At 47.0% G+C, this 13,358-nt stretch overlaps 1 protein-coding gene across 1 annotated transcript in view; it reads right to left on the bottom strand.

Moving 5' to 3' along the window:
• Window positions 1-13,358, bottom strand: part of HYDIN (HYDIN axonemal central pair apparatus protein) — a 358,209-nt gene that overhangs the window by 217,557 nt on the left and 127,294 nt on the right. The window contains exon 23 of the mRNA XM_083370240.1: window positions 12,029-12,342. Within this exon, the coding sequence (XP_083226366.1) occupies window positions 12,029-12,342 (314 nt within the window). The remainder of the gene's footprint in view (window positions 1-12,028; window positions 12,343-13,358) is intronic.

Here is a 13,358-nt window from a genome sequence, read left to right as displayed (position 1 = left end):
AGAATCAATAAAATTGTCACCAGTACAAAGAACAAAATCATATTCTTAAAAGCCCAGAAAAATTCAGTCTATTTAAGGTATATTAAAGTATTCAAAACATCACAATGATTTATGAGTGATATCTGATATTCTGCCTTCAGGTGCTTTGGAGAATGTCAACCTCCTCTTCTTTGTGACAGCCCCTCAAATATTAGAACACTGCTATTATGTCACCCCTAGGTCTTCTTTTCACTAGACTAGACATACTCAATTCCCACAACCATTCTTCGTATATTTCAGCCTCCAGCCTCCTAATAATCTTTGTTGCTTTTCTCTACACTCTTTCCAGAGTCTCAACATCTTTTTTATATTGTGGCAACCAAAACTGGATGCAAGCACAAGCAATAGAACATAGTCAAACTAGAATCTTGAATTTTAAGAGAGCTAATTTCAATAAACTTAGAGTGAGCTTGGGAAGGATTTCATGGATGAGAATCCTGAAGGGCAAAATAACTCAAGAAGCTTGGGAAATTTTGAAAAGGGAGATTATAAAAGCCCAGTTCAGCACAATACCAACGAAGAAGAAAAATAACAGCTCTCAAAAGAAACCAAGCATGGCTTGGTTAAAAGACAAAAAGGACAAGTATAAAAAGTGGAAAGGGGCACATAACTAAGGCAGAATATCAGCAAATAGCCCAAACATGCAAAGATGAAGTGAGGAAAGCTAAGGCTCAAAATGAACTAAGGCTTGTGATAAAAGTCAAAAATAATAAAAAAGCTTCTTTCAACATGTAAAAAACAAGAAAAAAGTTAAGGAAATGATTGGTCCATTAGTGGGAGAAAGTGGCAAGAATGTGACAAACAATAGGGAGAAAGCACTTGTTTTTTGCATCTGTTGCAAAACATCTGGCCAGTAGTCAGAAAAGCCTTGGATGAAGTCAGAGCAGCTTATAAAGCTTAGGCAAACAAGAAAAGACTGGAATCTAAACAGTTCAAAGTAGGGGACCGGGTATACCTGTCTACTAGGTTCCTTAGTCATTGCAGCCATCAAAGAAACTAGGGCCCAAATTTGTGGGTCTGTTCCCAATAAAATGCATCATAAAACCTGTTACACTGGAACTGGAGCTCCCAAAACCCTTAAGGCAAATCCACCCCGTATTCCACTGCAGCCTGTTAAAATCTGAAATAACCTCACCTTTAAGGCCAGCAGCTCCCCCCCATGCCTCTACCCATCATGGTAGAAGGTGAGCAACACTTTGAAATTAAGAAGATCTTAGATTCAAGCAAACACCATGGGGCTATGCACTACCTAGTGGCCTGGAAAGATCTCCCTGCATCCCAAAATGAATGGGCTGATAAAAAAAACATGTTAGAGCCCCTTAACTGCTCAAACACTTTCATGCTCATTACCCAGACAAATCTGATTAACCTATTATTCTCTTTTTCCTCCCTACTTTATTATTTTTTTGTCTCTCCAGGAGGACTTCTCCTTCTTTTAAGGGAGGCAGCATGTCAAAATCCCCTTCAATGTTTCTTTTCGGGGCTCTGCCATTCTAGTGGTAGGGGGAAGGCTTTGCTTTGCTGGGAGGTGGGGCTTATGGATGTATTTCTAGTTTGTTCTTTCTAAACTATGATGTATCTCTTTGGGTGTGAAAAGGGGAAAAGAATGTGCCAGGGGCCATCTGCCTTTTCCCCACTCTTGCGAGAACCATCCCTTATAAGCTCTGGTTCCCATAACAACTTCCCTCCTGTGGATTGGCTGGATGCAAACTGGATAGTTGGGCTCTGGGGTGGGGTTTTTATGAATGAAAGGTTTAATGTAACAATTTGTGCAGGAAATCTTGCTTTGCTCTCCTGCTATAACTAACTCTCAATAAACGTTCCTGCTTGAAACAATGCCAGTGTCAATGCTGCTAACATTGAATGTTTTTGCTTTGACAACATAGGGAGATGCAGCCTTTTTCTTTCTATGTTTTACTCTTAGAATGTAATGGTTAATTACACATAACAATTCTGGAGCTTTTGAAATAAGAGATGATAAGAAATGGCGGGTTGGAAACAGGAGGGAGAGCTTGCATTTCAAACTAATTGGAGAATGTGATTTATGGCTGTAAATTAGGGGAGTGAATTGTGCTTAATACTATGTGTTATGGGGAGGGGAATTCAGATTTTGGCTTCAACCATGTATGTGTCAAAGCTATGCTTTTCTATTAAAGATTCTTTAAGGTAAACAATGCCTTGAAGTTCTTTGAAGAGCTTCATTTGTCGGAACCATGACATTAAGCTGAAATCTACAAATTTTCCAAACTATCTAGGGGTCCTGAACTTCAGTCACTGTCCCTAGACTTGAGGAAAGCTGGCAGAAATTCAGGAGAAGATTTCATCATGGGAAAAGAGAAACTGCTTGAAGCCAACAACCCGGGAGAGGAAGAGCTTTTGCAGGACTCCCAGCTGGAGGCAAAACCCAAGCAGCTAGGAAAGCTGATCTGGATGTCAGATTGGGCCCAGCCCAGCGGAGACTCCAGAAGCCTCAAGACCACCCTCAAAGGCTTCAAAAGCAGAATAAGCGAGCGCACATGGTGGCCTCACCAACAGGTGAGCCACTCATCCCCAGTGAGTATTGGGACCTAGCAGAGGCATTTAGCGAGAAAGAATGTGATACCCTGCTTCCTCACTGACCTAATGATTGCCCTATCAAACTGTTGCCAGGAGCCAAGCTTCCATGACAAGAATGTACGCTATGTCCCCCCCCTCAAAATCTAGGAGATGCAACGATACGTGGGCAAAAATTTTGCTAGGGGGTTCTGTTATGTATGCAGGCATCTGCATAGCAACAGCCCTCAGGGGGCGTTGGCCTGGACAGTTTCGGTGGGAAACCTAGGGCCAACCCCATTGGCTGTTAGCTTACCTGGCCAGGTATATAAGGAGGCCAGGTAGCCCTCATTCCTCAGTTCACTTCCCCTTCCAATAAAGAGCTGAACTCACACACCGGCTGGCGTCTCTCTTGCGTCGGACCCACTACACAATAGTGGCGACGAAGGTGGGATTGCTGCCGACCAAGAGCTGAAGTCACTGGGGAAACGCTCCGTGAGCTGAAGGGAAAGGCATTTTTCCTTCTTCCCCCCACGACCGCCAGCCGAACCGGCAACGCCAAGCGCCACATCCACGACCAACTGCCGCCATGGCTAGAGCCGGACAACCCCGCGAATTCGAGACCCGCTGCCCCGAAACCTGGACCCGTTACCTGGCTCACGTTGAACTGTACATGTGGTTCAATCAGATATCGGAGGACGGTGCAAAGGCGGCCGCCCTGCCTTGGGGGACCAGCGCTGCTGGAAGTCGCCGCGAACCTGTTCCCCCAGGAGGCCATCAACACCGTCGCGTACCGAGACCTCGTGGCCAGGCTCAACGCACATTTCAGGCCCCGGCGCTCCAAGGTGGCCGCACGGTCACAATTCGAGAAAAGGGACGAGCGCCCTGACGAGACCGGCGCCGACTTCCTCGTCGCCCTATGGGAAGCTGCTGTCGCTTGCAGGTTCACAAATTTGGAGGAGCGACTACGGGACCGGCTGATTTGCGGCCTACGCGACAGGCGGTTGCAGGAGCGCCTGTTCGAAAGAGAGGAGGTCTCTCTACAGGAAGCCGAGGACGCCATCCTAGCCCACGAAGCGGCCTGCGGGGCCGTCCAAGCCTGCCAAGGAACCCGGCCCGGCAACCAGGCAACCAGCGTCCACCAGCAAGGGGCCACAGAGGAGGACGACCTGAGCATCGACCTCCTCCAGCGGAAGTCGACCCCCGACCAGCAAGCCAGACGCCCAGACAGGCCCAGGCCTCCCAGCAACACTGCCGTTCCCCAGAGGTGCGCAGGGTGTGGTGGGAACCACATGCGCAGCCTCTGCAAGTTCCAGTCCGCCACGTGCCGGGCCTGCAAGAAAACAGGCCACATAGCCGCCGTCTGCCGTAGCCGCCGCCCCCGAGAGGAGATCCACGAGCTGCAGCCGGAGGAACCGCCGTTCGAAGGTACTGGGGCCCCCACCAAAACAAAAATTGGCTATGTCGAGAGCCGGCTGGCCATTAACCACACGGGTAGCCGCCGGCTGCTCAAACCCAAAATTAGATTAACAATCCGTTTGCAAGGTGTCCCTTGCAGCATGGAGCTTGACTCCGGATCAGCGGTCTCGATTATTTCAGACGAGACCCTTAACCACATAATTAGCCGGAGCAAGCAACGGATTAAATTACGGCCTACTAAATTAACCCTGACCGATTTTCAGAATTCGCCGGTCAAGGTGAAGGGGGAGGCCACCATTTCAGTGGGGTTTAAGGGTCGCGAAGGGCACCTGGACGTTGTAGTGGTAGAGGGCCGCAGAGCCAGCCTGGTCGGGCTGGACTGGTTTGAGGCCCTGGGAATCTCAGTATCCGGGATCCATCGGATCCAGGGGGACTCCGTTGAGGCCGTTTGCCGGGAGTTCGCCGACGTCTTCGACGGGTCATTAGGCAAGTACACCAGGGCCCCCATATCGTTCAAGCTTAACTCGAACGTCTCCCCCGTTAGGGTCCGGCCACGGCAAGTCCCGTTTGCGCTCAAACACAAAATCGAGCGCGAACTAGACAAGTTGGTGGCCCAGGGAATCTTAGAGCCTGTAGATGGAGGGGAGTGGGAAACCCCCATCATGACCCCCCTCAAATCCAACGGGGAAATAAGAATCTGCGCCGACTATAAGTGCTCGGTGAACCGCGCCCTAAACCCGCACGCTTACCCGGTTCCCGCGGTCAGCCACGTTCTCGCTTCCCTCCAAGGCGGCGCCATTTTTGCAAGGCTCGATCTTGCAGAGGCCTATCAGCAACTCACGGTCACTAGGGAAACAGCTGACATCCAAACCATAGTAACCCATAGGGGGGCGTTCCGGGTGAACAGGCTGCAGTTTGGAGTCAGCGTTGCTCCCGACATTTTCCAGGAGGTTATGGAAAAGACACTCAAGGGCATTCCAGGAGTCTGCCCCTATTTTGATGACATCCTGATCGCAGGAGCATCAGCAGAGGAACTGGCAGGGAGGCTTAGGGAAGTGCTGGCAAGGCTGCGCACAGCTGGCCTGAAACTCAAAAAGGAAAAATGCAGCATAGGCGTTCCTTCCACAGAATTTTTGGGGTTCAGAGTAGACGCCAGGGGAATCCACCCCACAGAATCCAAGGTGAGGGCCATCAAACTAGCACCCACACCCAAGAACAAAGCAGAGCTTCAGGCATTCCTGGGTCTGCTGAATTTCTACCATACATTCCTCCCACACAAGGCAGCCATCGCTGAACCGCTCCACAGGCTGCTAGACAAACAGGCAACATGGGCCTGGACGGCCACCCATGATCAGAGCTTCAAGGCCCTGAAGGCATTGCTGTCGGACAAGTCCACAGTAACCCATTTCATCGAGTCCAAGCCCATTTGTATCACCTGTGATGCATCCCCTTATGGTGTGGGCGCTGTCCTAAGCCACCTTGAGCCCAACGGGGCACAAGTCCCCATAGCATACTATTCTAGGACACTGTCTGGAGCAGAAAGAAACTACGCCCAAATAGACAAAGAAGCCCTGGCAATCGTGGCAGGAATCAAGAAATTCCACGATTACTTATATGGCAGGGAGTTCACTGTCTTCACGGACCACAAACCACTCCTGGGCCTGTTCACCACAGACAGGCAAACCCCCCAGATTCTGTCCCCCAGGATGCTCCGGTGGTCCATCTTCCTTGCAGCATACAATTGCAAGCTGGTACACAAGCCAGGGAAGGAGATGGGCCATGCAGACGGTCTAAGTAGGCTCCCCCTAGACACACACGACCCAGACCCAGCACCAGCCACACAGATCCTAGCCCTGCAGGAACTACCCGAGTGCCCAGTTCTTGCCAAGGACATTGCCAGCCACACAGCCACAGACAACATCATGGGCAGGGTGCACTCATGGGTTTGCACAGGGTGGCAGGACAAATCCCCGGGACCAGAGTTTCAGGCCTATTTCATTAGACGCGATGAAATCTCCACACACAAAGGGTGCCTCCTTTGGGGTAGCAGGGTCATCATTCCACCCGCACTACGCGCCAGGGTATTGGACTCCTTACACGAAGGGCACCCGGGGGTGGTCAGGATGAAGGCACTGGCTAGGAGCTACCTCTGGTGGCCCAGGTTGGACAAGGAGGTTGAGGATCGGGTCAAGGCCTGTTATACGTGCCAGAGATCCAGGCCAGAAGTGCCACATGCACCAGTACACCGGTGGGAGGCCACACACATGCCATGGTCCCGCATTCACATTGACTATGCGGGGCCATTCCAGGGTCAACTATTTTTAGTAGTGGTGGACAGTCACTCCAAGTGGTTAGAGGTAGTCCCTGTCCCCAACATGACCTCGGGGAGGACAATCCAGGTGCTCAGAGCTTTCTTTGCCACACACGGCCTCCCCGACGTAATTGTGTCTGATAATGGGCCTCAGTTTACTGCTGCTGATTTCCAGGCGTTCTTGAAGGCGAACTGGATTAGGCACGCCACCTCCGTGCCTTTCCATCCATCTACCAACGGGCAGGCCGAACGGATGGTAAGGACGACCAAAGACGCACTCCGGCGCATCATCAGCGGGGACTGGCACCACAGACTGGCCAAATTTTTACTAGCCCAACACACACCATGCGTGGATACCGGCAAGAGCCCAGCAGAACTGCGATGGGGACGGCGCCTCATCACCAAGCTGGACCGCCTACACCCAGACCGGGTAGCAGCCGAAACCAGTAGGGCAACATCACCATCATCACCATCATCACAATCACCACCAGCATCACTACCATCACCATTGCCATCATCATCCACACACAGGGTCCTCAACCTGGGGGACCTGGTCTGGGCAAGGAACTATGGGGCTGGACATCCTTGGGTTCCGGGGACAGTGGTTGGGAAAACAGGACCCCTTTCGTACATTGTAGGGGTGGAGGGGGACAGACACATAAGGCGACACATCGATCAGCTCAGAGGAAGAGTTCCTGAGCACGTCACACACGCCCCTGAGCGCGTCACACACGTCCCTGAACTCAACGCACACGATCAACAGGAGGACCACACTCCAGGAGGGGTCAACCCAGCTGAGGACGTCACAGGGCAGGGACCAGAGGAGGAGGACTTCCTGACGCCGGCTCCTTGCAGCCCTGCACAAAGGCCTCAGGAACCCACGGTCCAAGCCCAGGGGCCAAGCACACCCAGACGATCCACCCGTCCACACAGGACACCAGCCTACCTGTCGGACTATGTGTGCAAGTGACCCTCACACAAGGACACCACTGTTTCTTTATATATATATACTCATAGTTATAGTAGTTGCATGTTGTTGTTGTTATGTGGGTCTTCTCTAAGGGGGGAGGGGTGTTATGTATGCAGGCATCTGCATAGCAACAGCCCTCAGGGGGCGTTGGCCTGGACAGTTTCGGCGGGAAACCTAGGGCCAACCCCATTGGCTGTTAGCTTACCTGGCCAGGTATATAAGGAGGCCAGGTAGCCCTCATTCCTCAGTTCACTTCCCCTTCCAATAAAGAGCTGAACTCACACACCGGCTGGCGTCTCTCTTGCGTCGGACCCACTACACAATAGGTTCATTGAACAGGCCAAGTCTGCAGTGGGGGCCCTTAAAAGATGGGTGTCTTCATCTCTGTGTAGACTATAAGGGTCTCAACACTGTGAGTGTGGAAAATAAATACCCCCTCCTAAAGGACTTACTGGCTAAGGGGAGTGTCTTCACTAAATTAGACCTGAGAAAGGCATATTACCAGGTGAGAATAAACAAGGGAGACAAGTGGAAAACTGCCTTCAACTGCCCCATGAGGAGCTATCAGTTCAAAGTCATGCCATTTGGACTACAGGGGGCCCCAGCTGTATTCATGCAGTTGATTAATGAGGTCCTACATGATCACTTATACAAAGGGGTTCTGGTGTATCTTGATGACATCCTGATATACAGTATGAATATGACTAATCATATAAAGCTGGTGAGAGAAGTATTAAAAAACCTATTGAATGCCAAGCTTTATTTCAAACTGTCAAAATGTGAATTTTTCCAGACCCGATTAGATTATCTTGACTATAGAATTTCCAACGAGGGCATTGAAATGGAGCCAGCCAAAGTGAAAGCTATAATTGAATAGCAGCCCCCAAAGACTCTCAAACAGCTCCAGAGCTTTCTAGATTTTGCCAACTACTATCGCCAAATGATCCCCTCCTTTGCCGAGATTGCTCTACCCCTTACAAAACTACTCAAAGCAGGCAAAGGAGGAAGGAAACCGCAACCGGGCCAACCACTAGCATGGACTATGAGTTGTCAGAAAGCTTTTGAGAATTTAAAAAGACTATTTGCGGCTGAACCAGTCCTAAAGCCCCCTTGCCCAGGGGAGTCTTTTGTAATTCAGGCAGACGCCAGTGACGTGGCAGTCGGAGTGGTGTTACTGCAAAAGAATAAAAGCAGGGTCCTACAACCTTGTGCTTACACCTCTAAGAAATTTACTGAAAGCGAGAAGAGGTGGACAGTCTGGGAGAAGGAGGCCTTCGCAATTAGGTGGGGGCTATTAAACTGGCAACACTATTTAGAAGGGAGCAAGGTGCCTTTTGAAGTTTGGACAGATCACAAAAATTTAGAGGCACTAAAAACTCCCCGCAAACTGTCCCCAAAGCAAGTGCAATGGGCACAGTACTTTAACCGTTTTAATTTTACTCTAAAGTACATACCAGGAAGAAAAAACTTCCTAGCTGATGCTAGATTACCCCAGTACAAAGGCGAATGCGAAGAAGTTAATGAGGCAATTATCTCCAGTCCACAAACTGCAGCCCAACTCACACCTCACAGGACCCCTAATCCTGATGACCCTGGGGTAAAGAAAATAAAATGAGAACTCCTCACCGATCAATGGTTCAAAGACAATCAGACATCCCTAACATGCAGGGATGGTCTGGCTTACAAGGGGGTGGAATTGTACTTGCCTGAAGCTCTCTGTCTTAACGCTCTCAAACACAGCCATGATGTCAAACAGGCTGGACACTTTGGATATCTAAAAACTCTACATCTCATTTGCCGGCAATTCTGGTGGCCAGGATTAAAACAAGACATGGAAAACTATGTGCCACCATGAAAAAAATCCCAGGGAAAACTCCTGGGTTACTGCAAACCCTGGCCGACCCTTCTCAACCATGGGAAGAAATAGCTATGGACTTTATAGTAGACCTACCTGACAGTAGAGGAAATATTGTCATCTGGACTGTGATAAACCTGTTTTCAAAACAGGCTCATTTTACTGCCTGCAAAGGACTCCCATCAGCCCAACGTCTGACTAAGTTGTTCCTAAAACATATGGCGCCGGCTACATGGCGCCCCTAAGAGAATAATTTTAGACAAAGGAGTGCAGTTCACAGCAAAATTTTGGAGGAATTTTCTTAAATTAATTGGATCATCTCAAGGCCTATCAACTGCTTTTCACCCGGCTAGTAATGGGGCCACAGAATCCGCCAACAAAATGGTGGAACAATATCTTAGATGCTATGTTTCTTACCAACAAACTGGACTGACCTCCTCCCTTTCGCAGAGGTGGCTTACAGTACATAGCAGCACCAGCTACACTCCTTTCCGGGTAGCCACAGGGGGAGAATTCAGCCCCATACCGGAATACCCTCAGTTGCCTTGCACTTCCCAGTCACTTGATCAATGGGTGAGGGGTTGGGAAGAAGTTTGGAAAAATACCAAGATGGCCTTAAAAAAGACTTTTGAGACCTACAAAAAGCAGGCTGATAAAAAGAGAGCTCCCCAAAGAACATTCCAAGTTGGGGAAAAGGTCTATTTGTCGACCAAATACTTATGCCTTAAACTACTCAACAAGAAATTAGGACCGAAATTCTTGGGGCTTTTCCCTACTGTGAGAATCATCAACCCAGTCACAGTAGAATTGAAACTTCCCAGACTTTTGGGGAAAATTCACCCGGTGTTCCATTGTAGCTTACCGAAAACTTTTTGGGCCTCCACTTTAAGACCTCCCACTAAGTAGGCACCTGGACCCCTCATAGTAATGGATCAGACCCATTATGAAGTGAAACGTATTCTTGACTCTAGAATTTTTAAGGGAAAATTGAAGTACCTAGTACAATGGAAGGGATACCCATTTTCTGAAGCCATTTGGGTGAAATCTAGCAATGTGAAAGCTGACAGACTTATCAAAAAGTTTTATGAGAAACACCCCAACAAACCAAAACCCAGTTCCTAACTTGTGTTTTGTTCACATTACAGGAAATATTGTCATCTGGACTGTGATAGACCTGTTTTCAAAACAGGCTTGTGTTACTTTAAGAGCTATAATCAGTTATTGCTGGAGGAGGGGGAGGAAGAATGTGTCTCAAGGCTGTCTTGAAATAAGAGAAGATAAGAATTTGGCGGGTTGTCTAACAGAAGGGAAAACTGACCCTTCAAACTAATTGGGGAGTGTGATTTATGACAGCAATGAAAAGGGGAATTGTGTTTAACATATTATGCTAAGGGGAGGGGAATTCAGATTCCAGCTTCTCCTAGCAAGGATTTCTGATGTTTTAGGGCTCTGATAAAAGACTTTTAAAGTAAACAATGCCTCAGAGTCATTTGAAGAGCTCATCTGTTGGAACCTTGACATCCTGCTTTCTTGGGAGAAATAGCTGAGGCAGGTCCCTACAGCTGCCCATCTTACACCAAACTCTGAGTTTTTCTTTTTGTAACCACGGAGTACGAGATAATTTTATAATCACATTTGCATTTTGCTGCAAGAAAATCAACTAATTCTTTATCTTTTTGGCACCTTTGTCTTTCTTTCTTTCCCTTTTTTCTTTCTTTATGTTAGTTTTTGTTAGTTTTATCTTCTCTATAAACTGATTATAAACACACACACAATTACAGAGAGTGAGAGGAAAAAAAAGAGAGACAGGACCTGGTAGCTGGCAGCAGCTGCCTGAAATTGACAGGTTTTGCTGCTTTTGTTTGCTTCCTAAGTAGCTCCAGTAAGCACGCAAGGCAAAGAGCCAGCTCTAGCCCATACCTTTCTCTGTATATTCCTATTATATGCCCTTTTACTCTCTTGCAGTGCTTTTTTTGTAAAAGAAAAAGGTGCTGGAACTCACACATGTCATACAACCCACCTTGCCTACACTACAAGTTTCCATCCAAAAAAGGTGCCAGAACTCCGTTCTGAGTGTTCTATGACAAAAAAAGCCCTGCTCTCTTGTAATCTCTTCATCTCCAATGAATGTAAGTACAAACATCCATTTTCTTCTTGCTAATTATCCTAGGACCAGGGTGAGTGTTTCAAAGGACAGGGGATGGGGGAAAGGGGCTACATCCTTTTATCAGCTTCCTTGTGAGTCACATTCTGGAAAGCTTCCCTGCCATTTGGACTCATCTGACTGTCTGTCTGATGCTGTTGAGTAAAGGAAATTTGAAGTAAAATCATAAACACAGATGAAGACATGTCATTTTTTTTTACTTAATGCCCACTTTGCTTAATGATCAAGTTGCTGGTTTCCACTGTAGTCTCTAAATAAGAATTACCTGTACTAAACAAGAAAAATAAATACTATGAAAACTGCTGTAAACTCAGACTTGAGAAAGGTGCTATTTGTAGAATCTGGATGCTCAAAACTAGATTTTTGTATCAATCATTTATGTTGTTTGCTTAGCTAGTACTCTATTACTATCACTAAGCATTGCATCTTATGATTAGAAGGGTTGTATTTCCTGATTTATGATGAATATATTTTCATGTTGTATATGATCATGACTATCACTATTACTTGTATATACACTGAAAGCTTATGCACCGGAAACAAATTCTTTGTGTGTCCAACCACACTTGGCCAATAAATAATAAAGAATTCTACTTTAGAACCTAGAACACTTTTCTTGATCAGAAGTAATTTCTTAAAAGACCAGCTTTTGAAAACGAATTCCTTAGTACACAATGAATCATGTGCTATAAGTAACTAGAAATCAGGCAAAATTCCAGAGTATGTGATGGCTTGTACCTGATAAAGGACTCACGATCATCTGTCAGGAAGGACCAGCGATATTTGATTAGAAGGGGACTGTGGTTGCTCATACTGATGTCACGGATAACTTCTGTGTCGTTCAAGATGCAGCCAAAATTGAGATCCATTGTTTGGAAGTGGAGGTTTGGGAAATGCACTTCTCCCCGGAGATCGACATAGTCCACATGAGGATGCTCCAAGTAACGCAAAACAAGAACCTCTTCCAATACTCGACTACACAGGTCATCTCTATAGACGGGGTTAAACCTGACTGAAAGATGATGTATCTCTCCAACGTCCATCTTTATAGGCTGAATTGGAATCAAAGTTAAATACACATCAGTGATACTCAGAACAGTTTGTGCACGATGAGTTCTGTACATGTTTTTAGATGGTAAAACATACCTTGAGGGCGTTCTAGGTAAAGAATGAAATGGGAGCTGGTTTTTTCCAGTTATGTATGTATCTATGTATGCATTTATTTATTTAATGAAATTTATTGGCCTCCCAATGCCAGTAGACTATAAATGGATTGAAGCACTTAGCAGAAGTCAGATGGGGGAAGAGTAGGAGGAAGCCAAGGATGTGGGCAGCAGCACTTCCGGTTTTGCGTCACGGCGAGACAGATGTAAGAAGGCAAGGCTCTGCCTTCCGTGTCCGATTTTGCACTAATGGGGGTCCTGAAAAGGGCTTAAAGTCACCATGAAGAGGCGATGAAGAAGGAGGGGTGGCTTGTCGATCATGGAGAGATGGCGGTCTCTCCATTCGATCCAAAGAAAGCCCTCTAAACCAGCAGGGGAAAGACCAGCCACACCACTGTGACCAGCCATTAGCTGCTGATAACTGAAGAACAAAAGCTTTAATTAGCACATCGTAAACAGCATGTTTGGACTGGGTGAGATTATTGATCCTTTCTTTACTATTTTACAACTGAATTTCCTGGGAAAGGCTCTCAAGAAGCCTAAAACCTCCAGATGTGAACAGAAGCGGCATTTTAAATTTGTTATGGGGGACAGAAATACATAATACTGAAGTGAAAGTAATACAAAATTGCAATTTTGATAAATTTGAGAACTGAGATAATTGTTAAGATTTTCTCTTTGGAAAAAAACATTGAGATGAAATATAAGAAATCAATCCTTTGTTTTAAGAGTGGAAAATGGACTTTGAATTACATCTAGTGGTAGATTTGTGCATAGCACTATAATTTGCTTTGCTTGGTGATTCTTACCCTGGCATAATAGCTGACAATAAAGGAAAATATTGTGGCATACCTATCACCCTGACCTTCTTGGATTATAAATACCTACTGAGCTTGGCCTTTTAA

This window comes from Vipera ursinii, assembly GCF_947247035.1.
Source record: "Vipera ursinii genome assembly, chromosome: 10".
NCBI classification, from domain to species: domain Eukaryota; kingdom Metazoa; phylum Chordata; class Lepidosauria; order Squamata; family Viperidae; genus Vipera; species Vipera ursinii.
The sequence above is the reverse complement of the archived record's forward strand: the minus strand, read 5'-3'. Positions and strand labels throughout refer to the sequence as shown.